Source organism: Lytechinus pictus, chromosome 16 (assembly GCF_037042905.1).
Source record: "Lytechinus pictus isolate F3 Inbred chromosome 16, Lp3.0, whole genome shotgun sequence".
Taxonomy (NCBI): Eukaryota; Metazoa; Echinodermata; class Echinoidea; order Temnopleuroida; family Toxopneustidae; genus Lytechinus; species Lytechinus pictus.
In genome coordinates this window covers 15,762,162-15,787,525 of record NC_087260.1, presented here as the reverse complement: position 1 = coordinate 15,787,525, position 25,364 = coordinate 15,762,162, and the positions used below count along the sequence as shown (strand labels likewise).

Here is a 25,364-nt window from a genome sequence, read left to right as displayed (position 1 = left end):
AGGCAGATTTGTAAAAAGTAAAAAGGGAAGTTTACCCTGGCTCTAAAAGTGTTTTGATTAAAGCAGACAAATTTAATAAAAATATTGGAGGTTTGAAAAAAAATCAATCAAGGAATAGCTGCGAACTTATGTGTATGGTGAGATAATGAATGCACAATTAAATTTTAGATTTCAATTTTCTGAGGAGTTAATGGAAAATGTGTCTTCGTTCCCTTCTCTAGGAATCTGAGTCATCACAAAGATCATGACAACTAATGGAGCAGCTAGGGAGCTGCCCCACCCACCCGGAGCGCTAGCGATCTCCACGCCTGATGGGAGATTCGACGAGCGTCTTCAACGATGGAGGAGAAATCACTCAACATGCTGCCAGACACCCTGTGTTCTTGAACTCACCCAACTCCATTTGTGTTCCTTTTTACTCTCCGTACCCAGGAGTGTGACAATAATAGGATAGATCATCCCATTGCATAGCTGTGTTTCGTCTCGTCTGTAGCCTTCAGGCATCGTCTTTTGCTGGATGCTGTCTCCGACATTAGAAATGAAGAGGACAGAACTTGTGGAATGAGAATGATGCCTAGTCTCCGTAATTAGACTCCATTAATTATCAACAAGGTCTGATGACCCCCTCCCCTTTCCCTCTCATCAGTATATGGTCAAGACATGGTCTAATATGTAATAAGGTACAAGTTCTTTTATACCATCTTTTTACTCTGTTGTCCTCGTGAAAACTGTACACGTTCACTGCCGTCAGTACAGGCGTGCGTACTTGTTTACTTGTATACTTGTTTATATACTGATGTGTGGTCGTAGGTCTGTATTCTCAAGGCAGGTATCATCGGAAAGATCACCTCTCTTTATACCAGTTGCCATTGCTTTGATCTATGCAAGCTGATGCCATGTCTTACTACATAATCTTCAGTTTTGTACTTTTTCCAGGAGCGGGCAAGGGTTCTTTTTCTTGGCACAACTACACAGTAGATGCTGCATCAGAATGTGTGTTATCTGTGAATAGGGTGCAAACCTCCCACTATATATCATACCCAGGAAGCAAGGAGCTATTGACAATGTATACACAGATGTGTTGATCTGATTGGCTATTTGTACCCTCTTTTTTTAGCTGTGAAAAAAACAGAGTTATGACTTTATGTTTTGATAAAATTTAAAAATGAAAATGTCAGTAGATAATTGAAATGTTGTGTTTACTATCAAAAAATCCTCTCCAGATTAAAAAATCATAATTTCAATGATATGGAATAATTTTGAGATGATAAAATATACGTTACTAGTTACAAAAAGGCTTTCCTGCATTGTGCTGCATCTGGGACGGTGTCACTTACCGGTACTAGTATTGGTGACGGGGGAATGCCCGGGGGTAATTTCATAAACGAATAGACCTATTTCTTCATTTGACCCCCATTTTCTCTGTTCTCCACTTCATTAATTGTTCATGCCGTGATTAATCTGAGAGCATTACAGTTATTCATATGAACTGAAAAACAAAAAAGAATCATTTCAGGAAAGTCGCACATATATGGGGTCATATGTTTGGTGTCCATCACTCATTGGCCTTTTTAGGCCTGCCATATATGGACTGGTATGATATTTTGATAAAGAAATAAACTCAATTAACCTCACAATTTTATGGAATTTCCCTTTAGTACATGTAATCGGACATTGCACTGTAGAGAATTTCTGTTGAATTGCATTCAGAAGCAATAATGCCATTTTGCGAAGGAAGCCATTGTCCTTCCAAATATTTTTGCTCTATGAAAAATGATATTCACTCTCCTCTTTGATTCAAATATAATGATTAAGGCATTTTGGAGACGAGATATTAAAAAGAAAAGATTAGTCTGGAAAATTCATAACTTTCCATAAAAATATGTCGCAATGACTCGGCCATGGTTCCGCAGCATGGCTAGTGACCATAATATCCCGTCACCCAACTTCCCACAAATCTCCCATTGGGCCTTTCAACTGAATGATGGGTCTATGATATTCATATTCCTGGCTGATCAAACCCAAAACATTAATACAGTTGGTCCAGCTTCCAAATTCAACAATAGGTGGATAAAGTTGTCTCAAAGTTTTTTTTTTATATACAAAAGAGGAGATATTGAAAACAAAAATAATGTAACACACATTCCACTCAAAGTTTTGAACTTGGCAAAAAAAGGTAACATTGAAAATTGAGTATTCATGCATGGATGTTGAATCATCTTGTCTGTTTTAAGGGCATAGCATACACAAGTTCCTATATCCAGGTCAAAGGTCACTTGTCTGTGTTTTCAGATTTATTAGGCAGTTTGCTGTTTACGATTCTTGCATGAGACACAAAGATCGAATTTGAAATGGAGATGGGCATGGTTTACTTTGAAAAAAAAAAACCCAGCAAATGTTTGCTGGGATGAATTATACTGATGAGGTCAAGAAACTAACGAGAGAACAGATTATTGATTTGTGTGTTTTCAAGGAGATGGTGGAGGAGAAGATAAAAGAGAAAAGGATAATCGGGCTGGCAAGCTGTTGACGGTTGAATGGCTCGTCATCGAACAATTGCAATGAAAAGGGCAGCTTACTTTTCATTTATATAACATGACAAAACTTGCAACAAGAGTAGGATTGTACTTTCCGAAGTGGAAAGCCTGCATCGATGTTAACCAATTTTAGTGCAATTTTTTGTAATTTTATTTTGTGATTGTGGTGGGTGAAATCTCTGTTAATCGTGTTTTGTAATTTGTACAAATTTGGATAAGGACGAGATTAAACAATTTTGCTGTACAGAGAAGTAAAAGAAGTGTAATTGTACATGATTTCCTGTGTGTCTGTCGCCCATTTTCTGTTATCGTGATATCTTCTCGTGAATTGTTCAGAAAATTATGTGAGAAAGATATACCCTCTTCCGAGGAAAAACTAATGTTACTGCAGTCAAAATGACCACTTGTATGCTGTAGCGACTGTTATTCAGATATAGTAGAGATATGGTGATGTAGTGAGTTAGATAACCTTTCGTTTTGATTTAAAGGTTGATCACATGATGCAATTATTGTGTAGTAGTAGTGCCCAGTCATGTGATTGTCATGTGATGGTCATGTGATCTTTAGTTTTATTTCTTGCTTGTCTCAGGGAATTTGAAACAAATGACATGTTGTTCTGTGTTGACATTGCTGCTTTAAGGTCTTTTTTTTCTTCAAGATTTTGTAGTGCTTAGATTGTTGTATCACAGAGCCAAAAGAGGGTTGTGAGTGACAATGGTCATGACTTGAAATCTAGTTATGATAAGACGAGGAACTGTCAGTATTTTCTATGTAGTAAGTCGATACCCATTCCTGAATAAAGTTGGGGAGGGCCATGGAAATGAAATTGTCTCATCCAGCAATTGTATTTCATCATCGTCATCATCATCTGTCACCATTATCAACATTTCCAGCATGGCCGTGGCCACCATCATCTTCATCATCATCATGATTTTATCACCACCATAATCGTCATTGTCACATCACTGATTTCTGTCATTGATTTTTATAATCAATGTCATCATCAACATCATCATCATCACTCACCATCTCCTCACCATTTGTCATCATTATTATCATCGACATCATCACTATAATCATGAATTCCTCTGAATCTATATAAGAAAGCATATTTGTAGTGATCATGTGACATTTATAGAGAAGAGACGTTATTTTCACATTTTTTATTTTCCTGACGGGAGTAGCGGGTTGGGAATATATCTGTACAAATTATAAGAAAAAGTAATAGATTTTTATAGAAAGGATATCTTTTAGAACTCAAAGATACATCTGTGATTTCAAGCCAAAAACGGTTTTATTTGTAGAAAATACTGGAAGAGGATGAAATATGTAGGAGTCTTGTGGGGAAGATGCCAAATTTGAATTCCGTTTTACCACAGATAAGGAGATTGCGTATACTAACAGCTGAACAGTTAATTACAAAATAATTATTACCCCTTTTCATGGTTTCCATCTCTTTTGTAGTTTGAGAAGGAAAGCTGGACCATCAATTAGAGTCTGTTTATCCTGCTTTGTGGGATAAGACGTTTCATTCGCCTAATCGCAGCTCTCAAGGCTCTTCTGTTTGTGTTATCCATATGAATGATACACAGGGAATGTTTCATGAAATAAATAGTGATTTTCATTAAGTGCTGTTATAAGCTACTGAAATCCTTGCATTTGATTGGCCGAGAGCAAATTAGTTGATGAAATTCTCTTGCAGGGACTGATTGATCAGATAAAATCCTTTGTTGGATACCTTAATATTTACAAAAGTAATTTCAAGAGAATATTGTATACTTTGAGATATGAAATGCAAGAATCATGTTCTCAAGAAAATTAAAAATATCAAACCAGTTTTTCCACATACATCCTCATTGGAAAATCAACATTTTACTCCAAAACCTGGAAAGGGTAAAAAAATATCCAGTTGTAACGGCTTTGGAGTTAACTGTTCATCGCTGGGATTGAATGTTGTGTCGGAAATATTCATTGTTTTCACTGAATTAATAGAACGATGAATGAATGACGTCAATGATTGTTGGATGTTTCTTGATTAGAGGCTAGGGTTTTACGACTGTTGTATCCTCCCCTCCCACTGAAAATAGCCCCAAGGGTGTCGTCTTTTTTGTTTTCTTAGGCCATTGTCGGCCAAGTTTGTGTAACTACAAAACAATGGTGCTGAAATACGTTGGGAGATGAATTTGAACCTCCCATTGTTTATAGTATATACTCTTCCCTTGTTTTTTTTCTTCAATTAATTCATTATGTAAACCGATAGTCTGTCTTAATTATGTTATGTTTAACAACAAAGGGGATAGCTGCTTGGTGCCAGTGCAAAAGCAATAGGAAAATGGCTTCTGTGTTCACCAAAAATTGTCTGTCTAGGGAGCATTTCATCAATATTTATATCCAACAAGTTGTCTGATTTGACAACTTTCCAGGATTCTGATTGGCCGAGAGGCACTGTTACTATGGCAACAATGGATAAAACGTCCGGCAAGTCCTTTCATGAAACGCTCCCCTGGTCGTCAAACATGTTCAATAAATCCTGGGGCTTGTAACACAAAGCTTAGCAATGATCTTAGAACATTTTCCTACGATTGAATACAATGTACATTTGATCGTGAAAATCAAGCATACGATTAATCGCTAACCTTTGTGTTACGGGACCCGATCAATGAATATCCATGGCTGCATTGAATATTTGAAATTATTTGGAATGCAATGCATGAGGATAAGGTAGGCTACTCTCTCTTGAGGGGTGCACAATTTTAAACATGTGGGACTGTTTGGTGACCAGCTATCCCTGAGTTAAAAACACCATTAAATCTGTTACTATTTTTTTGTATAACCACAGTGACCAAACTAAACTACCACATATCGTGTAAAACAATTTTTTAAAATGTTCCATAAAAATGTAGATTAACCTCTTGTTTTCAAATGGTTACATTTCATATGACGAAAAAAGAAGTAGAATAACTTCACCGAAATCATGGAATGTTCCAATGTTACTTAAATCTACTTTTGTATTTTGTAAATAACTTGTAAAAAGTGTGTTTGTTTTTTCCTAACAATGAAACATTAGAAGTTTTTATGTTGAGTTTAGAAGGGAATACAAATACTTTTTCTATTAAACAACATAGGCATGTTGACAAAATTTTGAATTTTAGAGTAAAAAGTACCTCTAGAATTCAGCTATCTTAGAGCAAGATACTAGGATAAAAAATATTTCAGGTCTTGATTCAGACCTGGGCCTATGTTTTTGGCGCTGATGAGTTTTCTTTTGTAAATCTTTTTTAGTGTAATATGTCATTCCATGAGGCAGGAACTATTAATATTATTGAAATCTGATTAAATTTATGTTGCGCTTGTTTCAGGTAAACAGGTCCATATTATTTTGAAGAATTTGTATCAGTGAGAGATGAGTGTTTGTCTCAAAGAGATAGATTAACACCCATTGGAAAATACAAGAATATTTCATTTTCTATTTGATACAATCGTAATGAATGTACATTTGATGAATTTTATTGGTTCAATTATATTATTTTCCTTCTAATTAGAGTCTACTTATTCTTGGTTCTCACTTTAGTTTTGTACTAAAGGGATAGTCCAATTTGAACTGAAATAGGTTACATTTAACTAAACTTGGGCCTAACTTGAGAAAATTACTAATTCCTAATCCACCAAGATCAATTCATATGTCTGTGATACATCCAAGAATTCAACATGTTATGAACTTTTTCTATAACAAGAAACAAAGTCATATCAACTTTCAACAATATAAATACAAAGATGTCTAATATCAAAATATCCTTTGCGTGCTGCTCAAATTTGATTGTAACAACATAGATAAATTGGACTATCCCTTATGTTTATTTTTTTTCCTGCTTCTACTATTGTGCTCTATTTTTCTCTCCTTTTTTCATTTTTCCTCTGATAGTGAATCAATGCATTTTGGGATTATTTATTGTAGCAAAATATGAGTATTTATTGTGAGTGTTCCCCTTTTTTTATGCAAAAGGACTTTTGCAAGAGAAAGGGATTATGATTTGGTTGAAAACTCACACAAGAAAGAAAAATGAAGATATGTTTTTTTTTTCTTTCTCCATGAAATGCTTTTGTTTGAAATTGTGGGTTGTAGAAAAGTTTGTATACATACCTAAACTATGAGCTGCCAAGTCTCAATAAAATTATGAAGAGACATGCATCTGGAATGAATTTGTAGCATGTTATTTTGTGAATTTTGTCTTTGCCTTTGAATTTTCTGTGGTTTGCAGATACTTTATATTAGAAAAGAGGTGAAAGAATGAGAGAGGTTGAGAGTATGAAAGAGATATAGAGGAGAGAGAGAGTGGGAAAGGGAGGGGAGATATAGATAGAAAATAGAGGATCGAATGATAGAAAATATATTTTGATAGAAAGAAAGGTAGGTAGATGGATATATAGATAGATGGATAGGTGGGTAGATGGATAGATAGATGGATGGACGGATGGGTAGATGGATAGATATATATAGATAGATAGATAGGTGGATAGATAGATAAATAGATAGATGGATAGATATAGATAGATAGATAGATGGATAGATTGTATAAGTGGGTAGATCAATAAAGAATGGATGATTTGACTGACTGGAGAAGGGCAAAGTGAGAGAGAGAAAGGAAGAGGAGGTGGGGGGTAGAAATATGAAAATACAGATTAACATTCATAGATTAAGGACGTTCCACAGTTATATTTGTGCGCATTATGATCTGCGCATAGTTTACACTCTGCGCGCTGACGTCACAATGGATGAACAGGTATTAATTAGCTGCGGGTATGAGCTGATTTTTCTCGTCTTCTGCACTTTAACTGCAGATCCGATGCGTTATTTCATGAAGCTAAAAAATTGAATTATTCCATGGACCATTCAAAAAAAATATTCTCTACGATTTCAAAATACTTTACTCTGCAGTGCTGCCAAGAATCACGAATATTAGCCCGAGTTTGAATAAATGGTAGAGTGGTTTTGATTTTTTCTTCACATAGATACTAAGCATTCGGCCCATTTTTGGTGTTTTAAAAAGCACATTTGCTCTAATAAAAATGCTGATAGTTTAAAAACAAGCACATGAACCCCTATTTTTTAATGTTTCTACCTCTTAGGTATACCTTCCTCTACAACTCTGCAAATTTTGGTGAAAATGACATGGATTTTGAATAAAGTGCAGCATTTATTGTACGTTTGTATTTTGTTACTGAAATTTTACATTTTTCAGATTGGGATTTTGTTATCTTTTACGCCATTTTTAAGAACTGACAGTGCTGTTAAACTTAAAATTGCAAACAAATAGCACTATTAACAGATTCTCCATTCTAACGATACAATTATTAACTCTCTTGTGAAATTTGATGACTTTTTCATGTATTTTGAATGAGTAATGAAGGTTTAAACTCATTGTAGTAATCTTGGGCGGTCTAAAAATGCCAAATTCTTTTGAATGCGCAATTCTTAAGAACATCAATTTGGGTGAACTTTGAAGCTCTATAGCAAAAAATCAAGCACATGGACCTATGTTAATTTTTGCATATTTCGAATATTAAGGTTCTAAAGTATCTATGTGCAAAGTTTGGTGAAAATGACATGGATTTCACTTTAATTGTGGAACGTCCTTAAAGGAGAGGGGTACATGGATCGGGGGGGGGGGGGAATAATTGGGTTATATACAATATTTTCAAAAGGTAATGGCAAATGAGTGAACTTTGTGCCATCAGCTACACTCTTGTGAGTTTTGTCGGAAAGCAAATAAAGCATTATTGATTTTTATATGCATGAAAACGCCCTCCAACACAAGACGACACAGAATGTTTGACATCGTTTGCCTTTTCAACGCTCACAATTCAGAAAGGCTAAATGAACTTTGAAATTGTCCTAAATAAATTGTAGGCCTATATATTATGCTCTGTTTTTATTATTCTTTGCTTCAAATCTTTAAGACTTGACTTGACAACTGCAGCGGCAACAGTTTGGCTTGATATACCTTGTAATGTGGAATATAGCAGCAATATTATGAATAGATCTATATATGCTTGTCAAGAAAGAGGAATTTGTAAACACTGAAGTCTCGATCTTGTGATGGCTTTGATGAATTTCTTGTCAGCCTAGTGGTTAAACTTGTACAAGATATTCGAGAGGTGGACGACGAAATCAAAATGGCGCGAAAACCCGATCCGGATTACTTCAAATATCCAAATATTTTTGTCATGATCCTCATCGCCTTCGGAATGACTTTGACTGCGGTAAGCACAACACCATATTATAAAGCATCACAACGATATGCAACCCCGGGTATGCAACTCATTGTTGCAAAGCACAGTGTTGCACAATACAGTATACAGCACACCACAATACGACATACACCGCAACACAGTAAAGACACCTGGGGCCCGTTGCAGAAAGAGTTGCGTTTAAACGCAGGCCAAAAAAATCAATTGCAAGTCCCAAATGCATGCTGTTGATTGGTTGAAAATCAAGTTACGCATGATTTTTAGAGTTGCGATTGATTGTAACTCTTTCTGCAACGGGCCCCGGGACAATAACACAACTCTCTGAGGTAAAAAACAACACACCTAATTAAGGTGTGAGTAAAGAAAAATAACTTGACACCTCACAAATCCCCATTTTAAGAAGAAAATATGTCATGAACGCATAATCATTATATATGACTGGAAAGAGTATGTTCTCCAAAATAATTTGATACAATATCTATGTGGTATGTCTTCACGCTTGGATAATCAGTAGGTTTTCTTTGCAGTGATGTAATTTTTTTTACTTGAGCCAAGTAAGGCATGACTGCATCCAGATGCCAATAATGTCATAATCCAACGTGATCTTTTCAATGATATAAACTTCAGAAATGATAATAAAAAGTGTTTCTTTTATTAATGTATATTACTGAAAAGGTCCTTTGAAAATGGATGTTAATGCAAACCGTTGTAGAATTATGACATCATAGAATTCTGGATTCATTCATTGCAGTCATACGGGAGTCATACCTTACTTTGGCGCATATCAAATTTACATCACTGCAAAGAGTAGACCTACCTCCTGATCATCCAAGCGTTATGCGTGTGTACAGCAATACATTTGACTGCCCCCCCCCCCCCCGGATCACATATCACCTAAATATCGTATCAAATTATTCGAGAGAACATACTCTCTCAGGCCATATATAATAATTATGGGTTCATGACATAATTTTTTCCTAAAATTGGGGATTTCTGAGGTGTCAAGTTTTTTTTGTTTTTTTTTACTCACACGGTATATTCGTTTTTGCGCCCCTCAAAGTGCCCCGAGGCACGTGACGTCATTGAAGACTAAGGGCAACATAACATTTCTGTATTCGCTCCTGTACACAAAACGCTTTAAAATACCCCCTTTTTTAAGTTTCAACCGATAAAAATCATACATTTATATCTTTATAATACGAGACATATAACAATATACCTTTTCTTTATATTCACATTTTGATTATCACTTCGAGGGAGAGAAGTCATCTCAATTTAACAAGTTGTGATCTACACCGTAATAGGCCAGGCCCTACTTTTTTAATTTTTTTTTTTCATCCCTTAATCGTAAGTTAAGAACGACTTTAAGAACAACTGGTAATCCTTTCTTGTGGTAAATGGTATTTTCATTGGCAATGCTTTAGCGCGTAAGAAAGGATCACCAGTCGTTCTTAAAGTCGCTCTTAACTTACGAACAGCTTTATGAAACACCCACCTTTCACCATTCCGTTTTTTTACCGTTTCTCCCGCCACAGAAATAATTTTATGATCTAAATTGGATTCCCCCTTTATGTTTTAATATCTGTCTCCTTTTTTAAAATATAAAGATGTGTGTCTACGTTCCCGAGAAGATACCCTATCACTGGTTAGGAATTATTGGTGATCTGGCTTGGTATTTGGCTTACCAGAGACCCCGAGTCATCAAAGCCATGTAAGTTTGATGCCCAGTTGCATAAACGTTACAATTATAAAATCTTTGTATTTCGATGCTGGTTACCATGGTAACGATGCTCAACAGTCAATCAAAATTGAGGATTTCATGGTTTGGATGGCGAATAACTAAAGAGTAAGATTTATCATGGTCCACTCTCAAAAGCGATTTGTCAAAATAACCTAATCTCATTGTGTTAGACCAACAATGATATAAGTAAAGATTAAGCATTAATCATTATTCCTCCCATTTGTAACAAAAAATAATATAAGTGTATTCTTGCATAATCGATAATTATTATATTTTATCTTTTCTCTCCGACTTCAACTTCCTATTCTCGAAATTGTCTTCTGTTTCTTTCAACTTATCTCTTTTTTAATTATTAGATGGTACATGGCTGTATCCATCCATGTTTCCGAAGCCATTTATGCATACTATCTAGCAGGGTAAGTTGATTTCATTTTCACACACTTTACGACTCAAAATTGTGCCTGTTACGCCTGTATAACTAATCATTAATTGTCTATCTTGCCCTACACTGTATAGTTTATTCCGAACTCGGTTAGTTGTTGATTCTAAATAAAATCTCATCAAATTACTTCCAATGTGAAGCTGCATGGCTTTCATTTCAGCGTTTCTATAAAAAACACAATATTGAAATAAATTTTAAATCCTCGAAAATTAAGTGGCTGCAAAGTTTTGCCTTTGAAATAAATATTAAAAAACTAGCACTCCTACTAGTACAGTACTATTTTACTACTACTTTTACTATTACTACCAGTCTGCCTATCGTGCCAATCATAGTGTCGAGACAGCAATCCTCAGAGTCCAGAATGATCTACTTTCCGGCATGGATCAAAAGAAGATATCGCTTCTAGTCCTACTGGATCTTTCAGCAGCGTTCGACACTGTCGACCATGATATTCTTCTCCATCGACTTAGTGACCTATATGGAATCAGCGGAGTCGCACTACAGTGGTTTCGATCGTACCTGACAGGAAGGACGAGCTATGTTACCGTTGACGGTGCCAGATCCGACTCATCAACGCTGAAGTATGGCGTTCCTCAAGGCTCTGTCCTCGGCCCGCAGTTGTTCAGCATGTACATGCACTTCGCCCATATATCACATCATCAAGAGGCACGGACTCCAGTATCACTGATATGCAGATGATACACAGATTTACTGTACCGTCAACTCATCTCAAACTGAGGTCAATTTAGGACTTCAGCGCATTGAATCCTGTGTAGCTGACCTCCAGGAATGGCTGTCTAATAACTATCTTAAGATGAATAAGGACAAGACGGAATTCCTTGTTGTGGGATCTCGTCAACAACGAGCCAAAGTTACAATAAACCATCTAAGAATTGGCAACTCTTTAATCAAGCCTTCTGATCAAGTGAGAAATCTTGGAGTAGTGTTTGATTCCTCACTTACAATGGAGCAGCATGTCACAGGCACTTCCAAGGCTGCCTGTATCTCTATCCGTAATCTTGGAAGGATCCGCAAGCATGTAACTAAGAAAGTTGCTGATCTCCTTGTTCATGCCTTTGTAACAACCCGACTGGACATTTGCAACTCAATTTTGACTGGTTTGACTCAACATCAACTGCACAGACTTCAGCGTCTGCAGAACATGGCCGCACGTCTTGTGTCCCTTCAAAGAAAGAGAGTCCACAATACTCCAATTCTGCGTGACCTACATTGGCTGCCTGTCAACCAGAGAATAGCCTATAAACTTGGGGTCCTCGTATTTAAAGCGCTTAACGATAAATCTCCACCCTACATATCAGAGCTCTTATCTCGGCATAGACCAACACGCAGTCTCAGATCAGCAGATCAAGCATTGCTGACAGAATCTCTCAGCCACACAACTTGGGGTGACAGAGCCGAACTACATCTCTGGACCAAAGCTGTGGAATAGCCTTCCTCAATTTATCAGGAGAGCAGAGACCCAATCAACTTTTGAGTCTTACCTGAAGACTTTTCTGTTCCCCACTCCAACATTATTGCAAGAATAACTCAATTTTAGCATTACTAGGACAGTACTTGAACTGAATGATGATCCTAAGCACTGTTTAAAGACATTGAAATTTGTGAGATATTTCCTATTTTTGAGCAAGCGCCATGAGCGCCCAGCTGAGGCGGATACCGGCGCTATACAGGAACCCATCATCATCATCATCATCGTCATCATCATCATTATTACTACTACTACTACACTACTACTATATACTACTACTACGACACTTCGTAATACTCCTGCTACTATACTACTACTACTACTACTACTACTACTACTACTACTACTACTACTACTACTACTACTATTATACTACTGCCGCTGCTCGCTGCTGCTACTACTGCTACTTCTACTAACTTATATGTGCCTTTTCTAAAGATATGTTATACAAAATTATATGTAGCTAGAAAGAATGTAAAGTATTCAAATGTGACATCAACTTTCATAATAACAGACCTGTATATGATTTTATTCACATCTTGTAGGAAAAAGGGCATTAAGGGTCGAGCTCGGATCCAGTGGTTTATTTTCACCCTCGGTTTCGGGATCGGATCCCTTGGAAACCTCCTCGCATACGACCCCGGTTCCTCAGGCAAATCTGTGGACGAGCTCCTCTTCTTCCACGGCAAGGATGTTGATAAAGAGTCGCTGCCGCAGTTCTTAAGCACCATCAAAGTGGAAAATGAAATCGTCATCTAACTGGACTGAATAAAGCACCTATAGGGATAACGAGAGAGAGGGAGAGGAGGGGGGGGGGGGGGGAAGAGCGGATGAGGAAGTAGAGAATGGGAAAGACAGATATAGAGTCAGAGAGGGAGAGATATAGAGAAATGGGGGGGGGGGGATATTTCTCGCCATGCAGCAGTTGGAGGGGGTATGGCTGTACACAAATATTTTTCCGGGGGGGGGGGAAGACACATATATAGTACAATTTTTTTGAAGAAACTCAAAAGCGAGGGAGTGAAGCGACCGAGCTGTTAATGGGGCGCTTTGCATTTTCTGAAGTAAAAAAACTCAGGATTTTGTGAACACTTTCGTTGAATTTTGTTTTAAAAAAATTAGCCAAAAATGTGTGACTTTTCTAAATTCATGGGAGGCATAAATAATAATAATAATATATATATATATATATATAAACATTATAGGAGTGGTGCTCTAGGTGGGTATAGGGGTCGGCCACCTCTAGATTTTTTCAGTAGTTTAACAAAAAGATGGGAAAGGGAAGATAGAAGAAAGAAAAATATTTTAAAAGACAGACCATAATGTGTATATAGAGCTCTTGTAACTTTGGCCCTGCCTATTCCATTGAGAACAAAAATTCAAAATACACCACCTCCTGGAGCTCATGATTGACCCAAAAGACAATTTAGCATAAGAAATGAGCCGTCATACCCAGCCATAAACAGTGATTATGATTTATTATATTTTTACAGTAATCTAGTTAGAATTTTGTTTCGTTGGCAGCTCTTTTTTATTCAAGTTCACTTTACATCTTTTTTTTAATTGTGAAATCAAATAAATAAATTTCAAAATGTGCATTTATTGTGTGACTGTTGCCCTTGATTTGCAGAGTAAATTCTTTTCATGTGCAGTGGTCTCTTCCTCTTCTTCATCTTCTATCTATCTATCTATCTATCTATCTATCTATCTATCTATCTATCTATCTATCTATCTATCTATCTATCTATCTATCTATCTATCTATCTATCTATCTATCTATCTATCTATCTACATATGAATTTGTTGTGTTCACTTAACGCGCACCGTGGCAAATCCCCTATTCCGGCGTCAAAAACTTGACAAAATAGACCCATTTTCGGCTCTTTTAAAGGTCAAGTCCACCCCAGGAAAATGCTGACTTGAATAAATAGAGAAAATTTAAATTATCATAACATTGAAAATTTCATCAAAATCGGATGTAAAATAAGAGAGTTATGACATTTTAAAGTTTCGCTTATTTTTCACAAAACAGTGATATGCACAACTAGTTTAGTCAGTCGATGATGTCCATCACTCACTATTTCTTTTGTTTTTCATTGTTTGAATTATACAATATTTCATTTTTTATAGATTTGACAATAAGGACCAACTTGACTGAACCATATAGTATTAAACAATGCTTATACCACATGTTCAGGGAGGAATTAATCATTGTATCACTTGACAATTAGGAGAAAATTATAATATTTCATATTTCATATAATAAAATACAAAAGAAATAGTGAGTGGATGACGTCATAGTCTCCTCATTCGCATACCAGCCAGGATGTGCATATAACTGTTTTGTGAAATTAAGCGAAACTTTAAAATGTCATAACTTTCTTATTTTACATCCGATTTTGATGAAATTTTCAGTGTTATGCTTGTTGGATTTTTCTCTTTTTATTCAAATCAACTTTTTGTTGAAGTGGACTTGTCCTTTAACTCATATCTCAAAAACCGCTCGAGATTTTTCACGGGTTCAAACGGTTTTTTAATCTTAGACTTGTTCTACATCTCATGATATCTGTCATTTTTCATTCTGATTAAAAAAACAACCGTGTTTTTTTGACTGAAAATACACAGTTTCTCTTGTTTTTGTGTGAGAGAAGCACTTTTTGCACAGTTTTGGGCTCGATCTTCTCTTACAGCGTCTGACTTTCGTGTCAAAATGTCTGAGTTCAAATACTATCAGATAGACAGGTTGTAACTCTTTCTTGTGATATAAGGTTCAACCTGATTGGTTGAAAAAAACCGCCGTGTTTTTCAGGTCAAACTTTACAATCCAATGAACTTTTTTGTACTTATCACGCATCATCTACGTTGATTAGTCGCACTGCGCACGACTGTCTTTTTTTTATGCCTATCAACTTTTTACCCTTTCCTCTCCTATCAAAAATTGAAAGGGGGTACAATATCCTCGTCCTAGATATAAGAAGAAGAGAACATTTTCTTTTCATTACATATAAAATCATGCCCATTCTTGAAAAAAAGCCTTCGTCACTTTTAGGTTAAACTTTACAATGCAATTAACTTTATTGTTCTCATCATGCACAATATCCATTAATTGGTCGCTTTGTGCTGGATTGGATTTTGATATACGATTTTCAACCTGGCAGCAGCGCGTTTTGCGTTAGATTTGGAAATCCTCGTTCCCAGACAGTGATATGTAACATGTAAGCTTTTCATACATATAAAATTCATATTGATTAATTAATATTTAGCTCCGTCAATTTTCACGTTAAATCATGCTTGTCTCATTTTAAGAAGCCAAATCCAGGGATGAATAATGTGTGAATACCGGTGCATATACGTATACGTGCAACGCATGAACGGTGTATACACCACACAGAATACGCTGATTACATCTCTATGCAATAATCACGTACACACACAATGCGCGCAGTAGTAAACAAAGCGTCGCTAAGACAACTGAACCTGAACTCGGGAGTATATCGAGGGAAGGAGCACAGAATCAGAGAAAATTACTGTCACTTTTTGGTCAGAAAAAACATTTCCTTATATGTCTATATCTTAACATAAACAGAAGCTCCTCCGTTATCCTTATGTCGTACCACAGTCAATATCATAAACAAATGACAGTGATTTATATTATGCCATAATTAATAAACTTAATTAGGGCGATTTATGCACCCCCAAGAAGTAGTGTTTACGGCCCGGCCTATCTCTACCACACAGTCCACACAGACTTCGCACAGTTCGGTCAAGGCGGTAAGCGTATCATTAAAGGAGAATGAAACTCTTGGAGCAAGTTAGCTTATGTGAAAGCAGAAAAATCAAAGAATAAGATCAACAAAACTTTGAGTAAAAAAAAACTAGCAATAAAAGAGTTATGAGCATTTGAATGTCGAGATCACTAATGCTATGGAGATCCTCCTATTGGCAATGCGACCAAGATCTGTGATGTCACACACGTACAACTCTCCCATTTGGACACTGAAAATATACCCCAAAACATCTCTTTTTGCTCATTCTAATCATATGACAAACGATTCATCAATGATATAATGTTGTGAAACCTCTGTACTTGTCATCTTATAAAGAGAACACCTCACCTTGTGATAGACTCTATAAAAGTGAGAATATAAGTGAAATAAGTACTAAAGTAATGAGGGAGTTGTACGTGTGTGATATCACAGATCTTGGTCGCATTGCCGATGGGAGGATCTACATGGCACTAGTGATCTCAATATTCAAATGCTCATAACTTTCTTATTATTCATTCAATCTTCCTCAAACTTTCAACAATATGTTTCTTTGATTTTTCTCTTTGATATGGATTCAGCTGGTTTCAAGGGTTTCATTCTCCTTTAACTGCCAAATACAGCCGACACAAGCTGAATAAAGCCTTCAAATTAGGTGAACAAAATAGGGGGTAACAAATTCATATGTCTATCTATCTATCTATCTTTCTTTCTTTCTTCTTTCTTTCTTTCTTTCTTTCTTTCTTTCTTTCTTTCTTTCTTTCTTTCTTTCTTTCTTTCTTTCTTTCTTTCTTTCTTTCTTTCTTTCTTTCTTTCTTTCTTTCTTTCTTTCTTTCTTTCTTTCTTTCTTTCTTTCTTTCTTTCTTTCTTTCTTTCTTTCTTTCTTTCTTTCTTTCTTTCTTTCTTTCTATCCGGGCTTTCTATCAAGACTTTTCTATTTTCATTGTTGTAGCGTAATGTAGTTTAATTTAATAGTATATACCTTGTAATGATTTTAATGTATATTAATGTACCATGATGTATAATATTGTAATTCATGTAAATGTAAGAATAATTCGTATTCTTCTTCCTAGTTTTTAGGCCTAGCTAGTAGAAATAAACTTTCGAGCTTTCGTGGGCCATCCTGTGTAAGCCTGTTGTATGTTATGTTATACTGTATGTCATTCTTGTAGCTCAATCAATCAATCCATCCATCCATCTATCCACCCGTCCGTCCATCCATCCATCCATCCATGATCCATCCATCCATCAATCAATCAATCAATCAATCAATCCCTCTTCTTCCTTTTCTTCCGATATGGAGTCTACCGTCAATTTGTCCTATCACTTGGGCCCGGCGTTTGCCCCCCCCCCCTCCCCGATAATAATACATGTGCAGCTAGCTGAGCCTGGATCATGACTAGTATTATGCGCTGAAAATATCGTGAACGTTTACGCATTGAGGCATGCAATTTTTATGCATGCATATCCAGTAGATTTATCATGATTCTCTGATAAAGTCATTCGAATTGCACAGGAGCTAAATGCTAAATTCACAAATACAATACATTCATTGTGCGACGTTGTGATACGGTAGTGGAGTCTCTGCAACGCGTCGACGTAGGCCTACTCTGGTAAATCTATGATTTAAGGCCACGAAACATGGATTTGGGACGCAGAAATTCCGATTTGTGTGAGTATGCTGATCATATAGTCTATAGGTCTAAAATTATAGCTTAAAATTGATGATTATCATGATTATGCGGAATGATTATTTTTAGATTACGACAACGTTAGCAGTTCAGCAGGCGAGCTAACCCAGCCCAGGGAGCTCCGGCCCGTGCCGCGCAGCTGCGGGCCGGCCGGAGGCGAAATTATTTTTCCCACCGAGTTCTGGACCAACATATGAATATTCATGACTTGCGTCTTCGGATTAAGAGTACGCATGCGCGTGGACTTGGCCACGACCAGTGCCGGTCGTAAGCATTCACGTTGCTCAGAATGAATTAGCATCGTCAAATTACCGGTACCCTTACATAGTTACGTAGACCTTATACTAGGCTTAGATCTACATGTATATCTATATCCACTTCTTTAACACTTATCAAACTAGCTGCCATTAATGGCAAGACATGTGCTAGGGTAGGGCTCGCTTAGGCTAGCGCATTAACTTTACCTCAAATCTGGACCTGTCTAATGTCTAATAGTAATAATAGGAATAGCCGACTAATGGCATGGTTAACTTCGAACTGGTTAATTCCGAACTTTACGTTTGATTATAGGTTTGGACCAATATTAGCTTATTTACCTTGGTTTAATATGTCTAGTCCGTATACAGAACCAGTCGTAGATCTAAAAAAAAATATCTTAGTTCTAGTCTAGTCTCTATAGATCTAGACTCTGATCTACGCTGTATCAGCATGGAACCACTAGGTATACCAAAGGGGGGGGGGGGCATGGAACCACTAGGTATACCAAGGGGGGGGGACAGACTGCCCCCATGACGAGTCACAACTGATCCAGGGGACGTCCCCTCTTTTGAACGTGAAGATCTTTTTTTTTTTTTGCTTGTCAATTTTTTTCAGCTAAGAAATCCTTAATTTGGGGTGAAGACGGGGATTAAGATCACTGACGTTAATTTGTGCCTGACGTTAGAATACATTCCATGCACGCACTGGCGTACCTAGTCCTAGGATTTTCCAAAAGGGGGTCACATTTTTTGGAGGATATTTCGTCCGCGAAAAAATGTGACAAGCCCCCCCCCCCCAAAAAAAAAAAGGGTCTTCACCCCAAATTAAGGATTTCTTAGCTGAAAAAAAATTGACAAGCAAAAAAAATAAGATCTTCACGTTCAAAAGAGGGGACAAACGTATTTATTTGGCTTCTTAAAGGGGGGGGGACACGTCCCCTAAATCAGTTGTGACTCGTCAGAGGGGCAGTCTACCCCCCCCCCCCTTGGTACACTAGTGGTTCCATGCTGGTACAGCGTAGATCAGAGTCTAGATCTAGAGACTAGACTAGAACTAAGATTTAAAAAAAAATTACATCTAGGACTGGTTTTGTATACGGACTAGACATATTAAACCATATGGCACATAAGCTAATATTTGTCTAAACCTAATTAAACGTAAAGTTCGGAATTAACCAGTTCGAAGTTAACCACGGCATTAGACGGCTATTCAGTGTTGTAGTCAAGGCTCAAACCTCCAAGGCCAATGCTTTAATACCCAAGGCAAAGGCTTCAATACCAAAGGCCAAGGCATGGAAACCCAAGGCCAAGGCCTGAAAACCTCAAGGCCAAGGCATTTCAAACTTACGATATACAGAACAATGAACTAACAATACTTAGGCGGCAGACATCACACATGGTAAAATGTATGTGAGCGAGGGGACTGAGCGAGAAAAAAATTAACCTTTGTACATTTAAAACAAAAATAATTTCATGATAGAGACATATTAAAATAATGATATAGTTACCTGTGTACACATAATCCATAATTTTTCTATAGGCGATTTACATTGCAATAATTATTATTACCACGGTCATCTGATCCTGGCATTCTCAACGTATGTTTTTCTCCACTCCCTGGGACAGGGGCAGCAGAAAATTATTATGGGGGGGGGGTCAACGCCAAAAAGGCACCCATTTATCAAAATGAGTTTTTTTGTGCAAACAGATACATGTATTTTCAAAATGAGATTATGAACTGCGTGAAGTAATTGTGTGTTTTATAAAAATTAAGTTGAGCAAAGGCCTTCTAAAATGATTTTTAATTATTGATTGGTGGTGGTGATTTTTTTTTTACCTGATTGCTAAGAAAGCATGAATGCTTGTAAGCAAGCAACCAGAGGACCGACGGCTTAAGGTCCCCTCCGAAGGACCTGGTACTGAGGATTAATGCCTTACCAAAGGGCACTAAGCGCACCAAGTGGGAATCGAACCCGGGTCACCGGAATACGAGTCCCCCGCTCTACCGACTGAGCTATCGCGCCTCCAATTATAAGATAGATATTTTGCTTTAGGTTTTACTTCTCAGCGAGAAAGCATTGCGAGCAAGCGGTTTTGAAAAAAAAATCAATTCTGATGTTGTAAAACTTGATTTATGGTCAATTATGGGGCTAATCATTGTTGAAATTTCCTTGCGCGATGTTGTCAGCGCGAATCACCAGCTCAAACTTCTTGACATGTCGTGTAATAAGACATGGAAATTATTTTATTCTGAGCTGGTTTTTTAATCATGAAAAAGATGTGTATCTAACTAAAAAATAACTTTGCGCTCGCTAATTCTTTTTATATACTGACCAGTAAAGGAAGCAGTTAATTAAGCAGTTAATTACTGCATTTTAAATAAGATACATAACTCACCAATAAAAAATAATGCGAGCGCAAAGCGCGAGCTCAAAAATTTGTGATATTCCAACCTGAAAACTGGACATTCTAAGCATTTTTTTGTGAACGGGAAGAGAACGAGTACAATAATTGATGCGAGTGCAGGAAGCGAGCCAAATATTTGTGATATTTCAACCATAAAGCAACATTCTATACATTTTTGTAACCATTAGCAGTACTGTACTAAACAATAATTGATGCAAGCACGATTCAAAATCTGTGATTTTCGAACCTAAAATGTATTATGTTTTATTATTAAAGAAGGTATTTCTTTTTTAAAAAGGGCATATTTCATTTGTAGGATTTTTTTTTTTGGAGGGGGGGGGGCAAGAGAGCACAAAGCGCAAGCTAAAATTTTCAAATGCTTAAACTGAAAATGAGTCATTTTTAGGACTCTTGTCAGTTTTCATATTTTTTTCTGCTTACAACCACTTTTATTAAACAGTTAATTAATCATTAATTATTAATACTTATTGATAATATGAATAATTATTAATTATTAAATTATTTTTGTTAATTATTATTTCTTGAAACTATATTGACACAAAAACAAATACGTTGTTTATTTCCTTGAAACTGTAGAGAAATGAGATTCAATGCTGAACGATATATGATTAAAAAGAAGTAAACGTTTTTTCCCCTTTGTTTTGTCAATCTGACCCAAAACAAATATAAAATTTAGAAGAGAGATAGAGAGAAGAAGAAGTTCCACCACCAAGAATACACTTAGATAAGGGGGGGGGGGGGGAAGGGAAAGGAAAAGATGGAGTAAATGTGATATTATTTTTTTAAACAATCTATTGCAAAATTAGCTTTTCTTATAGAAAGAGGGGGACAAATTTTGTTCACTCGCTCGCTTCAATCGCTTTCTTCTTTTTTTTTGACAGAAATTTTGCTCTATATATGCCATGCTTGGCCCCTCAAAGTTTCTGGCTCATCATGCCATTGACATAACCCATTTGGATATGACAAAATTGGAGACTGTTCAAGTTTACCAAATCTTTTCAGAATATCATTAAGACTTAAAACATTCTTGTTGGCCAAAGAAAATAATACAAGGAAAATCCTAATGGACTAGAAATCAACCTTGTTATCGTTCTTTAGAGTTAGCTATGTTTTAAGTATGAAAATTGTTGTCAAAAATTGCAGTCACATGTAAAAATTATTATTGTCATCAAAGCACTATTATCTTGATCATGGCCATTATTATTTACTGTCATTATCATCATATGATTACAACACATTACCAATACATAATGCTATTTTTCATAACTGATGTATTCTTTGTTTGAATTTCTTGATAATGGTGACAATTACAATTGATGACACTGCTAGTACACTTACTACTGCTGCTGCTACTGTTACTGGTGATTGGTAGTATTGACCATTAGTGTTATTAAATATATATTAAAAAAACAATTGAAACATTTATAATTACTTATTTAAAACAAATGAAAGTACAAAATACAAAATGCCTTGAAAAAGCCTTGAAAATGCCAAGAAAATGCCTTAAAATTTCAAGGCTCAAAATCCTCAAGGCCAAGGCCTTCTCGATGCCAAGGCTTTGAAAAAGTAGCAAGGCATTAAGGCGCCTTAAGGCCAAGGCCGAGCATCAAGGCACTACAACACTGATTAGTGTAGTAGGTTTCACGGTACACCATGTATCTTTCGTGGGCAGATGTTGGTCCTGAAAAGGACCACCCAATCTCGACGTTTCGACAAGTGTGTTCTTGTCGTCCTCAGGAGAAAACGACAAGAACACACTTGTCGAAACGTCGAGATTGGGTGGTCCTTTTCAGGACCAACATCTGCCCAAGAAAGATACATGGTGTACCGTGAAACCTACTACACTATTCTTCTTCGCCATGGAAACCTTCATAAATTATAACACTGATTAGTACTAGGCATCCCAGAAGGAAAAACCAGTTCCACTGGACCAGTTAGACCAGTAGAATTTTAACTGGTAACTCTGGAAATTTGAACATCGGTTTACTGGTCTAACTGGTCATACTGGTCCAGTTAAATTTTACTGGTCCAGTTAAAAATTAAACTGGTCTTGAATTACTGGAATTTTATACTGGTTTTGTTTCTGGTGGTTGTTACTGGTCTCACTGGTCTTCATACTGGTATCCAATTCAAGCTGGTCTTTATTGGTATTTTCTACTGGTCTGACTGGTCCTCGAACTGGTCGAACTGGTCCTCGTACGGGTCTTACTGGATCAATTTATTACATGCATGTGGTTTGTTATATACCATGGTCAGTGAAATGTGATGGAAAAGATGGTTAGTAGATTAATCTTTCTGCTGTTATTTTAAATGTGATATATGAAATTACATATTTTCATTGTGAATTAGTTCACACACTTATTTGGAAATTTTTTAAACAACAATGAGTGCCATTGCAAGGATATTCCATTCTAAATCCTGATTTTTCTTTTTAAAATAGGTATTATGCTAATGAGGTAAACCACATGATCAGAATTACTGGTATTACTGGTCTTGACCAGTTCAATTTCAAACAATGAATTACTTTAGACCAGTTGACTATATCAGAGGAATATATCTTGCTTTGATCTTAATCATAAAGGAAATAATTATTTTAATGATAATGTTAATACTTGATAATTATGATAATATTAATAATAATAATTACAATATCAATAACAATGATAACAGTAATAAGAATGATAACAACAATGATCATAATAATCATAATAATAATAATTATGATAATTATAAGAAGAATGATGATAACAATGATAACGATAATAACTTTCTCTAAATTGCAAGATTCATTTTCCATAATTCGTCAAATGATATGACTTGAAATAAAGTCATTATTTATTGGACCAGTAACACCAGTTTGATGAAAAACAATTTAACTGGTATTACTACTTTGCTTCAACTGGAATGCAATTGTTTGAACTGGTTTCCAGTTAATTTTTACTGGTCCAGTTAAAAATCAACTGGTCCAGTAAACATAAACTGGAAACCAGTAAAAATCTACTGGAAACCATTTATTGGACCAGAAACACCAGTTTGATGAAAAACAATTTAACTGGTATTACTAATTGCTTCAACTTGAATGCAATTGTTGGAACTGGTCTCCAGTTGATTTTTACTGGTCCAGTTAAAAATCAACTGGCCCAGTAAAAATATACTGGAAACCAGTAAAATTCTACTGGAAACCAGTAAAAATTCTTACTGGTCTTACTGGTTTTTCCTTCTGGGATAATTAGACAGGTCCAGATTTGAGGTAAAGTTAATGCGCTAGCCTAAGCTAGCACATGTCTTGCCATTAATGGCAGCTAGTTTATTAAGTGTTTAAGAATTGGATATATATATATATATATAGATCTAAGCCTATAAGACCTATGTAACTATATGTAAGGGTACCGGTAATTTGACGATGCTAATTCATTCTGAGCAACGTGAATGCTTACGATCGGCACTGGTCGAGGCCAAGTCCACGCGCATGCGTACTCTCAATCCGAAGACGCAAGTCATGAATATTCATATGTTAGTCCAGAACTCGGTGGGAAAAATAATTTCGCGGGCCGGAGCCCAGGGGGCGATTGCACGAAAGGGTCTTTCCAAGGACCGTCTTTCGTGTCGCCCATCTTTTATGATGCGCTATAAGCGGGGCGATTCGGAAATTTATGATAAACAAATAAAATTCGTAAGCTTGCTTTTAAATCAAATTTTATACAATTTCATGGGATATCACATCATTTTATATACAAATATTTTGTTTATTTTGACGGACAAATAAAATATATTTGCAGATAATTTATTTGAAATGCGTTTCACATGGCGTATCATAAAATATGGGCGACACGAAAGACGGTCCTTGGAAAGACCCTTTCGTGCAATCGGCCCCAGGGGCTTACCGTGTATTTTACCATACTCATGGGACTAGCGTGATTTATGGTCTAAATATTTCTCCAAATGAATTGTGAAAACAGAAATTATGCACTTACCGCGATTATATGGATGAAGGTCTAACTCTAACGAGTGGCAGACTGGAACTTCAAAAAAACGAAAAGTTCTCTCCTAAAGAGTCCTAGGCTACCCCAGTCTCGATCGGCCATTTTAATGTTATGATTCATAACAAAAATGGCCGATCGAGACGGATGTAGAAGGAGAGAACTTTCTGTCTGTGCAGTCTGTGCCTCGATGTCAGGAAATTGCCACTCGTTAGACCTTCATCCATATAATCGCGGTAAGTGCATAATTTCTGTTTTCACAATTCATTTGGAGAAATATTGGAAAGAGTTCCATATGCACCCCCCACCAAAAATAACAAAAGATTGTTGAGACTTCCGGTTCGTTCACTTCAGATTTTTCTATCATTTTTTTACTGTTGCTTACCTTAGTTGGGACTCGAACTCACCTCGTTTGATCTGCAGTCAAGACCTTTCCCTCTATGCTAGCGAGAAGCGCTGATACCGGAAAGAGTATTTTTACGATTATCAGCCGATAGTTCGACTAGTCTTGACCCGCAGACCCTTTACTGACTAAATAAACCGATGTCTATGGACAATTACACGCACAAGATCTCGCTCGAAATTTGACGGAATAAAGCCATATTCTGTTTTGGTATGTATTTCCACTTCCCCATCATATATGGGTATTCCCATATATGTTCGATATTAGGGCTAGATATATTATTTTGAACCTTCTCCATGTTTTTATTTTCAATTTTAGTGGGGGGTGCATATGGAACTCTTACCGAAATATTTAGACCATAAATCACGCTAGTCCCGTGAGTAT

The 25,364-nt window shown here is 36.4% G+C and overlaps 3 protein-coding genes across 6 annotated transcripts in view; all 3 read left to right on the top strand.

Moving 5' to 3' along the window:
• LOC129278744 (lysine-specific demethylase 6A-like) overlaps positions 1-6,733 on the top strand; it is a 39,183-nt gene extending 32,450 nt beyond the window's left edge. For both annotated transcript variants that reach the window (XM_064111140.1, XM_064111141.1), the window contains exon 23: positions 222-6,733. In XM_064111140.1, coding sequence (XP_063967210.1) covers positions 222-248 — 27 coding nt within the window. In that variant the 3' untranslated portion in view covers positions 249-6,733. The remainder of the gene's footprint in view (positions 1-221) is intronic.
• A 1,768-nt stretch (positions 6,734-8,501) lies between these two features.
• On the top strand, positions 8,502-13,231 carry LOC129279348 (transmembrane protein 254-like). 2 transcript variants are annotated; one of them, XM_054915442.2, is made up of 4 exons: positions 8,502-8,798; positions 10,394-10,497; positions 10,884-10,943; positions 13,004-13,231. In XM_054915442.2, exons 1-4 carry the CDS (start codon positions 8,712-8,714, stop codon positions 13,215-13,217), a joined length of 465 nt encoding a protein of 154 aa, XP_054771417.2. In that variant the 5' UTR covers positions 8,502-8,711; the 3' UTR covers positions 13,218-13,231. The 2 variants fall into 2 exon arrangements, 1 of the variants encoding a protein (XP_054771417.2); XR_010295974.1 differs by lacking the exon at positions 10,394-10,497 and having other exon boundaries at positions 8,713-8,798; positions 13,004-13,033.
• A 4,358-nt stretch (positions 13,232-17,589) lies between these two features.
• Positions 17,590-25,364, top strand: part of LOC129279383 (ecto-NOX disulfide-thiol exchanger 2-like) — a 30,162-nt gene continuing 22,387 nt past the window's right edge. The window contains exons 1-2 of one of the 2 annotated variants that reach the window (XM_064111374.1): positions 17,781-17,894; positions 24,968-25,190. Coding sequence is in view for 1 of the 2 variants with exons in the window: in XM_064111373.1 (XP_063967443.1) it covers positions 17,864-17,894 (31 nt within the window). In the remaining variant the exon portion in view is untranslated. Of the gene's footprint in view, positions 17,895-24,967; positions 25,191-25,364 lie in introns of both variants that reach the window. The other variant, XM_064111373.1, reaches the window with a different exon arrangement.